The sequence below is a fragment of the Ictalurus furcatus genome, chromosome 1, assembly GCF_023375685.1.
Source record: "Ictalurus furcatus strain D&B chromosome 1, Billie_1.0, whole genome shotgun sequence".
Lineage (NCBI taxonomy): Eukaryota > Metazoa > Chordata > Actinopteri > Siluriformes > Ictaluridae > Ictalurus > Ictalurus furcatus.
Window position 1 is genome coordinate 19,206,809 of NC_071255.1, and position 15,747 is coordinate 19,222,555.

Below are 15,747 nucleotides of genomic sequence, written 5' to 3' on the forward strand. Positions count from 1 at the left end.
TTATAGCCAAGCAACCCATTAACTGTAAATAACATTTGACCGAGGCTCCCCTTTTGCAAGATGTCTTTAAAACACATTAAAAATACAGACTTCTGAATATATCCCACTCTTATATTAATAATTACATCTTACATCTTTACATTACATTAGGAATTGATTGTTTGTGTGGTTGTCTGAGAGTGAGAATGTATTTTTCACACCAAATTGTCGAGCCCCCCCCTCCCCCGGGCGCCCCCTGGCGGCCCCCACTTTGAAAACCACTGCACTAGACATCAATCATCCCGAAGTCAATGGGGATTTTGAATGGGTTTTTTGGTTAAATGCCTGAAATAAGGTCTGTGGTTAACACAAGCTCAATACATGTTCACGTTTTATAGTACGCCATAATAAAACGCGGGATTTTTTAAAACTATTTTTTTTTGATTATTTATTTAAAAAAAAAAAAGGCTTTTACGTGTCTTGAAAAAGACGGTTGCTAACAGGTGGCTAAATGGGACTACAGAGGTTTTCAGGGACATTAAACGTCATCACGCCGAACAGGAAATCCCATCTACTACATCCTCGTTGTGTTTATACTCAACTTGCAGATTTATAAATTTGTAGTATTTTCCTTTGTGTGTGTGTATGTGTGTGTGTGTGTGTGTGTGTGTGTGTTTTTTAAAAATAAAGACTGAAAGAGTTGTCTGAAGTGTAGCGGTGGTGACGCTAAAGTCATGTGACCGTGGTGTAGTTCGTTTATAGCCTAACATTAGTTTTTTACTTCTGGCGAGTGTATAGGCTCCGAAATCTTATGAATCTTATCTTAATGAATGAAACATGTAAAAATCATAAATTTTTGTTGGTCACAGAATTTATTTTCTGCAGTAATCCAAAACCAGTGGAAAAAAAATCTATTGGTTTTTTGTCGAGGGAACAGGGCTGATTATAACTTCTGGGCTGGCCTACAAAAATACGTCATCCCTGCAGGATTGACGACTTCCACATTAGTGTCCGACACTTGAGAAGGGGACATCCCTCTCGCTGAATGCGGAGATAAAGTCCATCTCTACAGCGGGCCATTAGTCCATTTATGATGGCGAAGATGTCAGCGTTCATGTAACACTAGTCCCATTCACAAAGTGCTAGATTTTCTCACAATAAAATTACATCGTGCAAAAACAGCTTTTATGTCGAGATCACGAGAAAACAATTTTTGTTATGTCGAGATCACGAGAAAACAACAGAAAAAAGTAATATTGCATGGCCGCTTAGGGCTTCCATAACAAGGTCTTCGCGAAGTAGTTGCCATAGTCTCTGATTATTACCAAACCATTCCATAGTTTTGTCTATTCTGGTTTTGATTCTCCTTTGCCTTTGACGTTGATTTCTGCCTTATCTGCTCCAGCCTGTTTAAGGCATTCACACTTTCTGAGAGAAAAACTTAATCAGTTGCTCATTGTTAAGCACAGTCTTTTGTTTAGGTGCAGTTATTTAGGAGATCTAATGAACAATAAACCATAGTGAAAATAGCAAAATCAAACCATAAATTCATGATAATTAATTTTGTCTACTTTTACGATCTGTCACCAGATTTTGACAGTCATAGAAGCTTACAAAAGCACATTGAACCCCAAATCTTCCGAGTCAGCCTTTTCTCATGGGCAAACCCTGGCAGACATTTTGACATGCAGAATAAAAATCTTATAAAGACTGTCTTACTACGTCATTAGGTGAATTATTGCTAATGGAAATAACACAGGCACATGGCTATGTAGGACCAAACCTGCAGAAATTAAAAATAAATAAATAAACAGATAGATAAATAATTAAAGGAATAAATGGCTTGACAAAATAAATATTATTCATTTTTAATTAAATTTCATCTTAAACTTATTTTTGTATCACTTATTTCCTTCATTTTATTTGATTTATTTGTATTCTATTATTTTTGCATTTATTTTTTATATGTATTTATTTATGCGTTCATTTATTTTTATATTCATTTATTTCCGTATGTATTTATTTCCATATTTATTTATTTAAACATTTAATTATTTAGAATTGTGTGCAGTATGCAAATGAGGGAGGTGGTCCCTGCGTAGCTCCAGCATGTCATTGGCTGAGAGCTCACATATAAGCGTCAGGTCTAAGAGAGCAAAACTCTCTTGCTATTTGTGAAGCGTCTGCCATAGTTTACACGATAGCTACGACCTGATGTCACTCCAAAACAAGTGAAGACTAATCGAGCACACACTTCAATCTACGATGAACCAATGGCAAGCGAGACCAGCTCACCTAATTATCATACGAGACACGGAAATGTCTTTGTATTTATAGAATAAATAAATAAATAAATAAATTTAAAAAAATGTTGAAATAAATACATGCAGGAATAAATACATATAAAAATAAATTAATGCATAAATAAATAAATCTAAAAATAAATGAATGCATAAAGAAATTAATCTAAAAATAAATGGAATAAATAAGATAATAAATAAATAAAAGTTAAAACGAATAAAATAAATAAAAAAATACCGAAAATAAATGAAGGGAAAAAGTGATACAAAAATAAGTGTAAGATTAAATTAAATTTAAAATGATTTATATTTGTTTTATTGAGTCATTTATTCCTTTATTTATTTTCCTATTACATCTATCTATCTATCTATCTATCTATCTATCTATCTATCTATCTATCTATTTATATATTTCTTTATTTTTAATTTCTGCAGGTTTGGTCCTCCATACATGGCAATGTAAACAAAAACAAAAAAACAAGACATGAACTGAAAACAAAATTTGAAAGTAGTGCCCATTGAGCTCTGAATCGTGTGACATGCAGAACAGGGAGATTTGTGACAATTATTTTTTTTTCTTCCCATAATATGACCAGTCCAGAAATCTCATTTATTGCATTGTGGTATTGTGCAAATCAAATTAATAATTCTAATGCTGTGGATGTCAACACTGTCTTATTGCTATTTTGTGTAATATGATTTACAATTAATTTGGCAATTAAAAATATTTTGAATATCTTGTGCCAGTGTGATACCATACAAAGTAAAGAAGCTGAAGTATGGCAAACTATAGTTTTAAATGTGACTGTGGTTTCGCTTATACAGTCAGGACTATGAGATTGTTCTTGAGATACTGTACTGGAATTTTTGGGCTTCCATTACTTGGGGGCATAAGTGTTTTGGATATTTACTGAATTCATGCCCAGGGTTATTCTTCAATTTTCCTCAAACAACTGTTGCAATTTATTAACTCTTTTAGCTCTATAAAGTTCCCCTGGAGAACACATCTTTTCTACAGTATGTGTCATATGCAAATGCACACCATACTGGTTAACTAGGCTGAACAAAAGAGATTTTAATTTGAATATTTTGCCCAATTATTTTTAATTTCTATAATCTTCCGAGCAATTCCTTTATTTCCTTATGCAAGCACTTTGTGAAACATCATAGTTCATCTTCAACTAGAACAGAAGCAGGAATAGTTTATTTAATGCTACTATTCCTGTAGCTTACTGTTGTGCATGTGCACACTAACTACACATACAGAGAGACCACTTACTTAATGAAACCTCACAGTGTCCTGGCTAGGCTAAAGGGATTAGACAAGGGATTTCAACGATGCTGAGCTTTTCCCAGGACCATAAGCATTATTGGCAAATGAACAGAGAACAGATTAACTGCTTATTGTTTTTTGTAAATTAGTGTATAAATACACTTAATTTAAAGAATTCACTGAACTTAATTTTTTTTATTATGTTTTGGTACAAAATGCACAATCTACTCATAAGTGAGTCCATATACAAAAATGAAAGCATCCTGAAGGGAATGGTGAAATTGTCCTTTTGCCGTACTTATTGCATATTTGTAGAGACCTAGAGAAATGAAGAAAAACAAAATGTGTATGAAAAATGTGAATTTTTTGTGCCTTAAATATGCCTTTTAATTTCTTTAAAATCTGTGTTGAGTTTGCTACCTTGAGTTTGTCTATAAATGCTTTTTTGTTGAACCTTCCAAATGCCCGAAGCATTTTAGGAGTGGGAGGTTTGGGTCCAAACAGCTCTATGCCTTTCTTTTTGTCCCCTTCTGCTTTGGCCGCAGCTGGACCCTTGGCCTTCATTAGTTTCCTACAAACCATAAAAAGAGATAAAAATAATATTTAGTAATGCTTTTGAATATTGCAGTACAAATGCTCCAACTAGGAGTGCTACTGTATGTATCTGTCTCTCTATCTGTTTAGTGCTCCAGATATCTGTATTTGGATTTGAACTGGATGTGGCCATTTGTTACATTCTAGTAAGGTCAGAAAAGATTACTGCACATGCTATCATAATGTACTACAACGCTGGGACACAACAATGCTGCTAGTCATAGTCTTTCAAGTGGCATTTCATTGTAATGACTGCATGATTTCCTAGGAATATTTTCTTTACCAACAATGGAGAACATTCATTTTAGAACAATAAACAAGTGCAACTGAAGTACTAAGCACTATGAATAAAAGCATCTTTGTGACCTTTGGGTCAGTTTGTATAGAAATATGGTTTTATTTTGGAGCTCAGTAAGGCAGGGTTTAGGTCAGGCTGTTGTGGCAAACCACTGATGAAATACAATGAACACATTGTATGTTCATTCTGAATAATATATTTCTATACAGTTATGTCCCTAATCCAAACCATAATGCTCAAATCTTTAAAAAGGAAACTAACCTTCCTTTCCTGGCCAGAACTTTCTGAGATTCTGGGTAGTGAACCAGGATGTCATTGAGGTCTTTCTTATCCAGCACAAAGAGGTTAGCGAATCCATGAGCTGCCACATTAGCTGTTCTCCTGTTGCCTCCATTTGCTGAAGACTGCAGAAGACTAAAAGACAGTTCACTGTAGCATCACAGCCATGCATTGAGCCTTTAGCTGAACTGTACACTTGCATGTGGAGTAGGGAAATGTACTTATTATAACCTCACCTAATCTCACCGAACACACAGCCTGCCTTCAATGTCACAAAAATTATCTTGTTGTCAGGTCCACCAACAACCTGTACCTCTCCGGCTTTGATGATGTACATCTCCTTACCAATGTCACCCTGTTGAACAGAAATGGGTAAAAGGTCTTAACACACTGTTACTCATTCTTAAATATGAGCCAGCAATGACATTAATGAACTCACCTTCTTACACACAAAATCCCCTGGCAGATACACTATAGACTTCAGCCTCAGCAACATGTCCACAAGCATCTGGTTATCACATCCCTGTGGCAGCACATCAACATCAGTCACTCTTTCTTTTTTATTGTTCCTGTCCTTCTGAACTTGAGCCTAAGAATAAACCAGCCTTACCTTAAACAGGTCAATCTTCTGGAAAGTGGTGAGATTGATGTCCACAGCGATAGCCGTTCTCATTACCAGTGGCATTTGTTCCAGCAACTCTGACTCATCTGGGGTAAGAGTCACAAAAAGACATTCTGCACATCAGTAGGCCTTCACATACAGCACTCTAGTGTCCTCATGGTTCTTAAAGTGGGGGGTTTAACATGTCTTTACAGTTAGATATTATACAGTAGTTCTAAGCTTATCCAACTGGCCACTGAATGCTCATTAACTCAAAAATTCAAATCAAACCAAATTAATAATCTAGGAAAAGTGCTATTAATGGTTAAAAAAATGTACATCTACTGTTTAACTTGGTGTAACTGGTTTGGTTTTTATGGGGAGTGTAAAAAAAATAAAAATCTCTCTTGGCTCCAATAAATAAATACAACACATTTACCTAATGTGTTTCATTTAAACAGTTGGGTTATGTTCATAATATTCATTTGAACGGTCATCATAAAGGGGTCCATGGATTTTTTGTTTTCACTGGAAGGGGTCTCTGGCTGCTGAAAGTTTGAGAACCTCTGCCATATGCGACACTGTGTGCTCCAAGCATGATCCATCATGGTAGTATATATTGAGTGATGAATTTATTTGGGTAATTTGGGCAATACTTGGTAGCAATACTTTGGGTAATGGTAGCAGGTATATTTCTATACTAGAGTATAGGTCCAGATCCAGTGACTCCAGAAACCAACTGCTGGACCCTTGAGCAAAACTTACAACTCTCAACTTCTCAGCTGTATGCTTGTATTGGATTTTCTCGCATTTGTAAGTAAAAGTGTCTGATGAATAAATGTACATGATAAGTATGATCTGTATAATTATGTAATACATGAAAGAGAATTTGCAAGTACCATTTCAATCACAATCCGTCCTGCTGCTGACAGAACTCTGACCAATCTGTGATGGCAGGCCTGCAGACCACCCCCCCCCACACACACAACACACACCGCGCTCCTTACACAACTGCCAGCCGGGTGCTGATTGGACAGCGCTACTTCAGCACCCCGTCTGTTTTGGGCAACAAAGGAGCGTGTGGCTGCAAGGCGAGGCGCTAGAAACACACCTGGCTGGCAGCTGATGAGTGGAGCGACTTCTCCTCACTGTCCTGCAGGTGACAAGCAACTATAAAAGGGAGCGGCAGGCACAGAGAGGTGAGTGTGTTCTCTGACCACATGCTTGATAATATGCGTTTTGTTTCTCTGTCCTGCAGATGCCGCCAATGACAATTGGAGAAGAAGCTCCTCAGCTGCGCTGCACCTGTTTGCGGCACCCTTGGCCTGCTCCATGGCCCCTGGGTCCCACCTTGCTGCTGCTTCAGCTCGTTCACCGCAGCCTGCACCGGGAAGACCACAATCCCTACCTCCACTCCACTCACCTGAGAACAAATAAAAGAGCACTTTTCCAGTACCACCACCTCCAGTGTGTCTGTGTTCTGCCTGTCACAGGCTAGAGTGGCTACATTGATGGAGAATTGAGAATTGATGGTCCTACCAGCTGGGAGCCACCCCTTGGGCACAGATGGAATCCCTGCTCTGAATCATTGGACTCCCTGCTCTGAATCGCCGGAGTGGCACATCACTGCCGAAGTGGCAGAAAGGATGGTCATAGACAGCTTCCTAAGGGCTCTGCTGTCTGTCACCCTGCAAGAGATGGTGAAAGCCCTCGAAGGCACCCTAGCCACCCTGAGTATCTGCAGGGGCGATCAAAGGGACACGGTGCCGGGGCTCTGCCAGGGTCTAACCCCACAGAGGCAGGAGCCTGGCCTACACTGGGAGATCTCCGGATAGCCACCCCGCCTATGGGACACCCCGGGATGAACCCATGCCTACCGAGCTGGGCGCGGCTTAATCCCCGTGAGTCGACAAGCCCTGTCTGACTGACTGTGCCCTCCACGCCACATTGCCACATGAAGCCCCAACCCTGGCTGTCAAGGTGAATGTCAAAGCAGTCACAGCCATCCTGGATTCTGGACATCCAGCAAATATGGTCTGCCCGACCACGCTCAACCAGCTGCCCAAGCCCTCTGGAGTCCTCCTGGTGACCTGTGTCCATGGAGATGTCAAGGATGTCCCCTCTGCGAGGTCCTGGTCTTCTCCCTGGCCGGCAAGTGGCCACTCCTCATCAGAAGTGCCCCCAGGGTCCGCGTACAGTGCCCTGAAAGCCACTGTCCATGCCCCTCATCCCTATCCCTATTATTGGCATCCTCTTTGAGAGGATAGGCATGGATCTGTTAGGGCCGCTCCCGAAGCCTGCCCGGGGTCATGAATACATCCTGGTAGTCCTCGACTATGCCACCAAGTACCCCCAGGCTATCCTGCTGCAGAAAGCCACCTCCCAGAGAACTGGTGCTCCTGTTCAACTGCGTGGGGATCCCCAAGGACATCTTAACAGACCAAGGTACGCCTTTCGTCTCTAAGCTCATGGGTGATCTGTATCGGTTGTTGCATGTGAAACACCTCCGGACCTCTGTCTACCACCCCCAGACAGATGGCTTGGTGTAGCAGTTCAATCAGACCCTCAAGCAAATGCGTAGACAAGTGGTAGATGATGGCCAGCCCAACCCAGAGGATTCCAGCCAGGCGGCCACATGCTCTTACTGCTCCCAAATGCCTCCTGTAAAATCCTGGCAAATCCCACCTGCTCCTGCAGTTACTATTTTCATTTGCACCTCCACACAATATTTTCTAATGAATTTAGTTGATTTCTATTTTCCAAAATATAAACAAATACTAAGTCATTTAAACCACAGTGACTCTGACCAGGATACAGCAGTTACATTAGATAGCTAGCGAGACAGATACAGTGCCCTCCACTAATATTGGCACCCTTAGTCTTTATTGTTTAACTTTTTGAGATTTTATTAAAAAAATTCACAAAATACTCTGCTCCCATGGATATAAAACAATTGCAAACACAGCACAGGATTATTAAAAAAAAAAAACCTTTGTTAAATGTAGGTGTGCAACAATTATTGGCACCCCTATGAATTCATATGAGAACAATATGTTTGAAGTATTTGCCCTTTGATATTTTATATTTTTTAGTACACCTGGGTAACTAAACTTTTTAACCATGATTTCCTGTTTCACAGGGGTATAAATGATTCATTTAGTGATTCATAACAATGGGTAAGACCAAGGAATATAGCTGTGATGTGCAGCAAAAGGTTGTTGAGCTTCACAAAATGGGAAGTGGCTAGAAGAAAATAGCACAAACATTGAAAATGCCCATTTCCACCATCAGGGCAATAATTAAGAAGTTACCGTCAACTGGAAATGTTATGAATCAACCTGGAAGAGGACGTGTGTCTATATTGTCTCAATGCACTGTGAAGAGTATGGTTCCTTGTGGCCAAAAAATCTCCAAGGATCACAGTTGGAGAATTGCAGAAGTTATTTGCGTATTGGGGTCAGAAACTCTCCAAAACTACAATCCGAAGTCAGCTACATCACCACAAGTTGTTTGAAGGGTTTCAATAAAAAAGCCTCTACTCTCATCCAAAACAAACTCAAGCGTCCTCAGTTTGCCAAACACTACTGGAACTTCAAATGGGATCAGGTTCTATGGTCAGATGAAACCAAAATAGTGCTTTTTGGAAATAAACACCAGAGGTGGTTTTGGGGCACACAGAGAGGTAGTACCTCATGCCCACGGTTAAATATGGTTAAATATGGTCGTGGCTCTTTAATGTTTCAGGTCTGTTTTTCTGCAGGAGGACCTGGACATTTTGTTATGATACATGGCATAATGGACTATCAAATATCAACAGATATTAAACGAAAATCTGACTGCCTCTGACAGAATGCTTAAAATGGGCCGTGGTTGGATCTTCCAGTATGTGATCCAGCAATGATCCAAAACATACATCAAAATCAACACAGAAATGGTTTACTGACCACAAAATCAAGGTCCTGCCATGACCATCCCAGTCCCCTGACTTGAAACCCATAGAAAACCTATTGGGTGAACTGAAGTGGAGAGTCCACCAGCGTGGACCTTGAAATTTTAAGGATCTGGAGAGATTCTGTATTGAGGAATGGTCTCAGATCCCTTGCCATGTATTCTCCAACCTCATCAGGCATTATAGGAGAAGACTCAGAGCTGTTATCTTGGCAAAGGAAGGGAGCACAAAATATTGACTAAAAGGGTGCCAATAATTGTTGCACACCTATATTTAACAAGGATTTTTTTTTTTATAAATCTGTGTTGTGTTTGCAACTGTTTGATATCCATGAGAACAGGGTATTTTGTGTATTATTTGAACAAAAGATTAAAAGGTTCAACAATTAAAACAATTTTTCACAGCCTTCTTTGCTCACATTTACCAAGGGTGCCAATATTAGTGGAGGACGATAGATGGATGGATATATAGATGGATGCATGGATGCACACCTTCAATTGCAAGATTCAGATTCAGGACCTTTGCACACTGTTGGTAGGGTTAAACAAGCAGTTCTTACCCAGCATACCCTGTGAGTCCCAGGTGTAGTTGTACCATGTACGGACTCTGTGTTGTACCAGCTTTGGAATGTGATTTGACACCATATAGGCTACACATGCATCCATGGAGGCACGGAAGTATGTCTGACCAGCAGTTGCAGCCCCAATGACATCTCTCATCTGTAATATGCCATATTCACAGAAACGTTGTCAATGGATCTGCTATATTCAATAACATTTTTATTATATTATTTTTGGAATGCCAAATCAACAGTTGTACTAATAAGAGCTATAGGCTTTTTGAATGACTACTGATGAATGATTTATTCTGTGAAGTCCACAGAATAAATCTTGTGGGAAAACAGTTATCATTCAGCTGTGGGGAACATATTGACATTGATGACTGGATGCTCCTACAGGAATTCTACACCATCTATCTTTTACCTGTCCAATTAAACTTGAGAAGACAAAGACACCAATAAAAAAGTTTGTCAACTGAAATGTGATCTCAAAAACAGTGTAAGGCTCAGGTAGTCCACCAATGTTGATCAGGGTCCGCACAGCAAAATAGTAACAGTGCAAGTACCTACAGAAAAAAAAAAGTTTTTAATCTTGTTCCAAAGGTTGTAACATTCTTCTATTTAAAATTTAGCAGAAAAAGAATGAATTACTCTTCATTTGGGTGCATGTAAACTGCAAAGTTAGTTAATAAATGAAACACTAAAGCTGATCAAAAAAACAAAAAGCGTAGAGACAAAATGTCTACCTGGCCAAGAATGATGGACAAAAAAAATGCACCAAAAATATAGCTGGTCATCTGAAAGATTTGACCAAATAAGGTGTCTGGAAAAGGTAGCTCTGCGATCATCAACAGGGTTTTCTCTGAGTAGAAGAAACACCTCAGGTAGCTATGAGAATATAAAAATCCAAAAAGGCTAATGCTATTAGATAGTTCATGCAACATAAGATATTTAGTATGAGAACTGTTCTTTGAACACTGAAGGAGAGATCAAGTGATCAATTTTAACCTAGACCTGGCTTCATCTTAAATCAGTTTTTAAAATTTTGTCTTTAATCTTTGTCATATTTTATAAAATTTTTTGTTCTTCAAAAATGACAATAAAAAATACAGTTAAAAATACGCGCTTAAAATAGTTCTTGCAAAAAATAATAACAATAAAAAAAAATAATAAAAAAGATATGAGTATTATACACTCATTATTTAAAAGCCTGCATGAACTATAGGTATAAGGTTTTTGAAATGCTTATCCATTTCTTATGTCACGGAAAAATAATAAAGTGACATACGCATTGCCACGGCCACTGTAGACCCACTTGGTTGTACCAATGCCTTGGTAGGCAGATGCCACATAGTAAAGGCAAGCATTGATATGAAGGACAAACAGGAGATATCCAATGGTGCGAATTACTCTGATAAAGAAACCAGATAGAGTTAAAAGCATTATCAAACACCAAAAAGTTATAAGTAATATAACTTTGTGATTATGTACCTCCAGATGTACGCCTTTGTCATGATGCCCTCAAGTCGATCACTGAACTCAAAAAAAGCCTCAAACTTAAAAGAAAGTTAGCATCATGATATTTCCATTGACATGAATCAAAAATAACACCAATAAATCAGAAAGACTTCAGGTATCACATACCCTCATGATGCGATTAATTCTGAAAATGGATTTGAATCCAAATGGAATATAGAAGATGTCCAGGGGTATCACTGATATTAGGGCATGCTTAGCAGAGAAAAATATATATTAGCATATTAAACATACTATTGAATTTCACACTGAAATATAGGAAAAACATTTTAGCTCCCATTTTGATACCTGAAATTTTAGGGAGGCTCTGTAATTCTTCTTAATAACAGCTCGGTCATACTGACAAAATGAAACACATTTTGAAATGGGATTTGAGGGATAATACATTAGTAATATGTCAAATATACAAAGTGAATACAATCCATGTCAACACACAAACAATGGTAATAATATACTTTGGGTGGTGCTTACAATAATATCTCCACTCTTGCAGAACTGGAGCCTTGGCTGGAAAATGATCATGTCAATGATGTAGAGCAGGTCAGCTAGGACATCTGCAGTAAACCACAGAGGAATTGAGCCAGGAGTGTGACAGGAGAAGATCATACGAACTGGTATGAACCAAAGGTTGTAGCTGAAGGCAATAGTCACCACGCTAAGCCAAGTGATGTACCGCCGATCTAGAGATGGTCACATAGATCAGTTAAATTTGCTGCATTTGTATCCAAAGTGGATTTAAAATACTTCATAGATGATGTGTTTAAAACCTGTGCATGGATCTATGGATGTGCCCAAAACTTTATCCATTCTGTCTTCAATAGGTTTCAGCATTGAGTCTAGACAGGTGCATTTGACTTTCAAAGAAATAGAAAGAAATCTTTTCTTGGCTGGTTCAGTCTCTTCTTTCTTCTCATCTTTTGTTTTATCATCTTTCTTTTCTTCCTTCTTCTCTTCTTTCTTCTCTTTCTTTTCCTCAGCTTTTGCTGCTGCTTTCTTTGCCTCCTCCTCCTTTTTGATCCTCTCATCCTCTTCTTTTCTTTTTCTCTCTTCTTCTTGCTTTTTCAAGAAATCCTTTTTTCTCAAAACAGGTGCTATTTTGGGCAAAATACACTGCAATAGTAATACTAGATAATGCCAGTAGTAAAATATTCAAACAATTACTGTTGATTTAAAAAAAAAAAAACCTAAAAAAAAAAGGATGAATATACAATAGACACTCATTGACATTCCCTCAGTCTAGACATTTAGATTGCCTTTTCCAGGATGTTAGAAACTCTCTAAAACAGTTATTTATTCATGGATTTTTAAAAAAATACTCACTGACTGGAGGGCTGCACTCAGGTGAGGATGCATAGGGGTCTACGACTTTTTCTTTGTAAATTTGTGTACGTTGCTGCATCTGGTGGACTATTTTTAGAAGATGTGCATCAGAGTACTTGTTTATTACAATTTGACATGGTGGAGGGGGCTGTGCTTCTTGCCTAAATGAGCCAAAAAAAAAGAAAAGAAAAGAGAAACAGAAACAAAGAGAAAAGAGAAACATGTACATATAACATCAGTTCTGTTAATTAAATTGTCGAACTAAAAAAAAGTAACTTTTTTTTTCTGTTTATGGTATTTAAATATGGACATAAATTGTAATCAGTCAGTTCTATATGTGAAGGTATAGAGGTATAGTGCTGTTTGTCCTTGTCTACCTCTGTGGGTGAAGATATAGACATGGGTGGGCTGGGGGAGTGGTCTAGGACTTCTTCTCTACATCATTTTTGGTCATTTAAAAAAAAAAAAAAAACTCTGCACATTGTGAACAAGACATACTGCCCACAGGAGACAATGCAAAACAACATTTATCCTTCCCTAGCTAAATGAATGCATCTGTGACACTGAAGGATAAATGTGGGGATGGACGCCTCATTACAGTAACAACCACTGCACCATTCCCATCACTTTAATTCAGCCTTTGTTTTTCTTTTTTTCTTCCTGTCTTGTTGCTTACATTTTAAATAGCTCCCCTGGCAGCTTCTTAAGTCCCTTAAAGCTGCAAATCCTGTAATCTCTTCTTTGCTCCTTACATCAGTAATCCTTCTACTTTCTGCTAGGCAGTATAGATCCTGAGAGTGATGTTTGTGTTTGCTGAATGCAAGATTACTGGACCACTTGAAATCAATTAACAAAAATATTAATACATTCATCATTCAACTGGTGAATCTGGAGTAAACTCGGAACACTGGGCAGGAGGCAGAAATACACCCTGAATGGGACACCAGTACATTACAGTGCACCACGCACACACACATTCATTCACACCTAAGCCTATGTGGCATGTGCTTGGAAGCTGGGAGGAAACCCATACAAACACAGGGAGGATATGTGAAATGCCACACAGACAGTAAATTGAGCTCACTGGAAAAGGGTCACTATCATTGTGAATGGCTGTGTGGTGCATGTGCAAAGAAATAACTGATGAAATGTTCCAGTCTTACTCTTCAGCTGGTGGCTGTTCTTTTTCAGGCTTGGAAAGTTTCTCTTCTGGTTTTGGCGCAGCAGCTGGTGCAGGTATTGGGGCTGGAGCTGGTTATACACAGAAATAAGACACATGAGCCAGAGAGGGGCTTTCCACTGCTTTGAGACTACTGCCAGTGCTGGCAGTGTTGTCACCTCACAATTGGAGCAGTAACATTTAACTGGAAACATACAACCGATTCTGACCACATTAACACTAACAGAAAACAATATGAAGAACAAAAGAAATACACTGGCTTACATTCAGCTTTGTTTTAAAATTATTTTTTAAAAAGATGAATATGGGGATGAATATGGGGATTCTTTACATGCTCTGTTGGGTTTTACTGAGTAGTATTCAGAGTTTAATAGCAGTTGACTCACCAGGAGTTTCTTCTTCTTTCTTGGCTTCATTTTCTTTGACTGCAGGCTTTTCATCCTACAAGTTGCAAAGACCAACATTTTTCATAACTATGAAATTTCATTTTTCTGATTTGGATGATTATAAAACAAAATCTCTTTTTAGGTTATTATAATATTCAGTAGGGTCATTATACAGTAATATTGCAGGAAAAACACACAATTAAAGAAGACAAAGAACTGGGTGATGCACCATGACTACAATATTCTCAGGGTTTTCCATCCTTACCTTAGAAGGGCTTAGATGCAGGACTTAAAACGTTTTTTGTTAGGGAGTAATTCTTGTGGATGTTAACAATAGCGATGGCAGCTAGAGAAAAGATATAACTAATGTTGTCTGTTTTGCACTAAAGAAATTGCTAACCTAACTAACTTACACAGAAATTCATGTACTGAATTAAGTTACCTTAGCCAAAGAAGCTAGTTAGTTGGCGTTACATAAAGATACCTCGACTGAACTAACTTTAGTATCTAACGTGGCTTGGTAGTTAAACAAAGTTAGGGTGTGTTCACACGAAACATGTTTTTCTGATGAAAACCACTGGTCAAAGTGTTTTTCATATTTTAAAAATGCTGGTCCAAAATGCAGTTGAGAGCATCCCAAAAGAAGCTCAGGGGGGTCTACTCCAAAGGATTATTATGTAAAACAGATGCTGACAGCTTCAAAAAATCCATTATGTTTGAACACAGCAGTTAAAATAAATGTTGAAATAAATCAATAAATTCTCTGTCTGTCTCCTTTATGTCCTTTGGATGCATTTTAAGTTAAGGTAATCCACATATATTTTCATTCAATCTCAAACCTGTTACTTGGTGAAAGGAATAGACTTTTGACTGTAAGCACAATAAGCGTTGCCATCTTTTGTTCACAAATATGGTAACGATAATGGTCAAAAATTACATGAAAAAAATAAACTTAAAATAACTTTCAAACCTTAAAAAAATTTTCAAACCTCCAAACCACTACCAACCCACATTAACCCAGAAAGCACTCTGAAAACCTAGGGAAAACCCTGATTCTGGGATACCAAGTGAAATAATCGTGAATTGTAAAGCATCCTACCTTAACTGGTTGAGTTGGTGAAGCTGGTGCAGGAGCTGGTGATGAAGCTGGTGCAGGAGCTGGTGGTGAAGCTGGTGCAGGAGCTGGTGCAGGAGCAGGTGTAGCAGCAGGTGTAGGAGCAGGTGTTGTGGCTGGTGAAGGAACTAGCACAGGGCCCCTGATCAGCTTCTTGATTGTGCTAAACATATCGGTGACCAACTGCTTCTGTTGCTGTCTTGATATCCTTTATACACTTATCCTTTAGCTGCTGCATAAAGCTACGGTCCTTCTTACACGAGGGCCTGATTAGTACTTTAAGATCTCTAATCCCCACTCATACTTACCACTCCCACAGGCTATATGCAAGTGCTTTTTGTTTGGTAAATTGCATGGTATTCAGTAACTTGGTTTTTTA

The 15,747-nt window shown here is 38.5% G+C and overlaps 1 protein-coding gene across 1 annotated transcript; it reads right to left on the reverse strand.

Annotated features, from left to right (window-relative positions):
* Nucleotides 1-3,677: 3,677 nt before the first annotated feature.
* LOC128599575 (cyclic nucleotide-gated cation channel beta-3) lies at nucleotides 3,678-15,539 on the reverse strand. Its single transcript, XM_053611732.1, has 17 exons — nucleotides 15,354-15,539; nucleotides 14,255-14,309; nucleotides 13,852-13,939; nucleotides 12,689-12,849; nucleotides 12,136-12,459; nucleotides 11,840-12,048; nucleotides 11,657-11,707; nucleotides 11,477-11,563; nucleotides 11,324-11,388; nucleotides 11,121-11,243; nucleotides 10,579-10,720; nucleotides 9,833-9,992; nucleotides 5,334-5,431; nucleotides 5,163-5,246; nucleotides 4,960-5,078; nucleotides 4,706-4,858; nucleotides 3,678-4,123 (listed from the first exon to the last, which is right to left on the reverse strand). Exons 1-17 carry the CDS (start codon nucleotides 15,537-15,539, stop codon nucleotides 3,781-3,783), a joined length of 2,448 nt encoding a protein of 815 aa, XP_053467707.1. The 3' UTR covers nucleotides 3,678-3,780.
* Nucleotides 15,540-15,747: the final 208 nt, after the last annotated feature.

What these genes read in the sequence shown, in the direction of transcription:
- LOC128599575 (XM_053611732.1), bottom strand. Translation starts at nt 15,539, where the DNA reads ATGTTTAGCACAATCAAGAAGCTGATCAGGGGCCCTGTGCTAGTTCCT. An exon ending in GGGATTTTGTGTGTAAGAAG is followed by an intron (nt 5,079 to 5,162) that starts GTGAGTTCATTA and finishes TCTGTTCAACAG; the next exon opens with GGTGACATTGGTAAGGAGAT. An exon ending in GTTCTGGCCAGGAAAGGAAG is followed by an intron (nt 4,124 to 4,705) that starts GTTAGTTTCCTT and finishes TATGGTTTGTAG; the next exon opens with GAAACTAATGAAGGCCAAGG.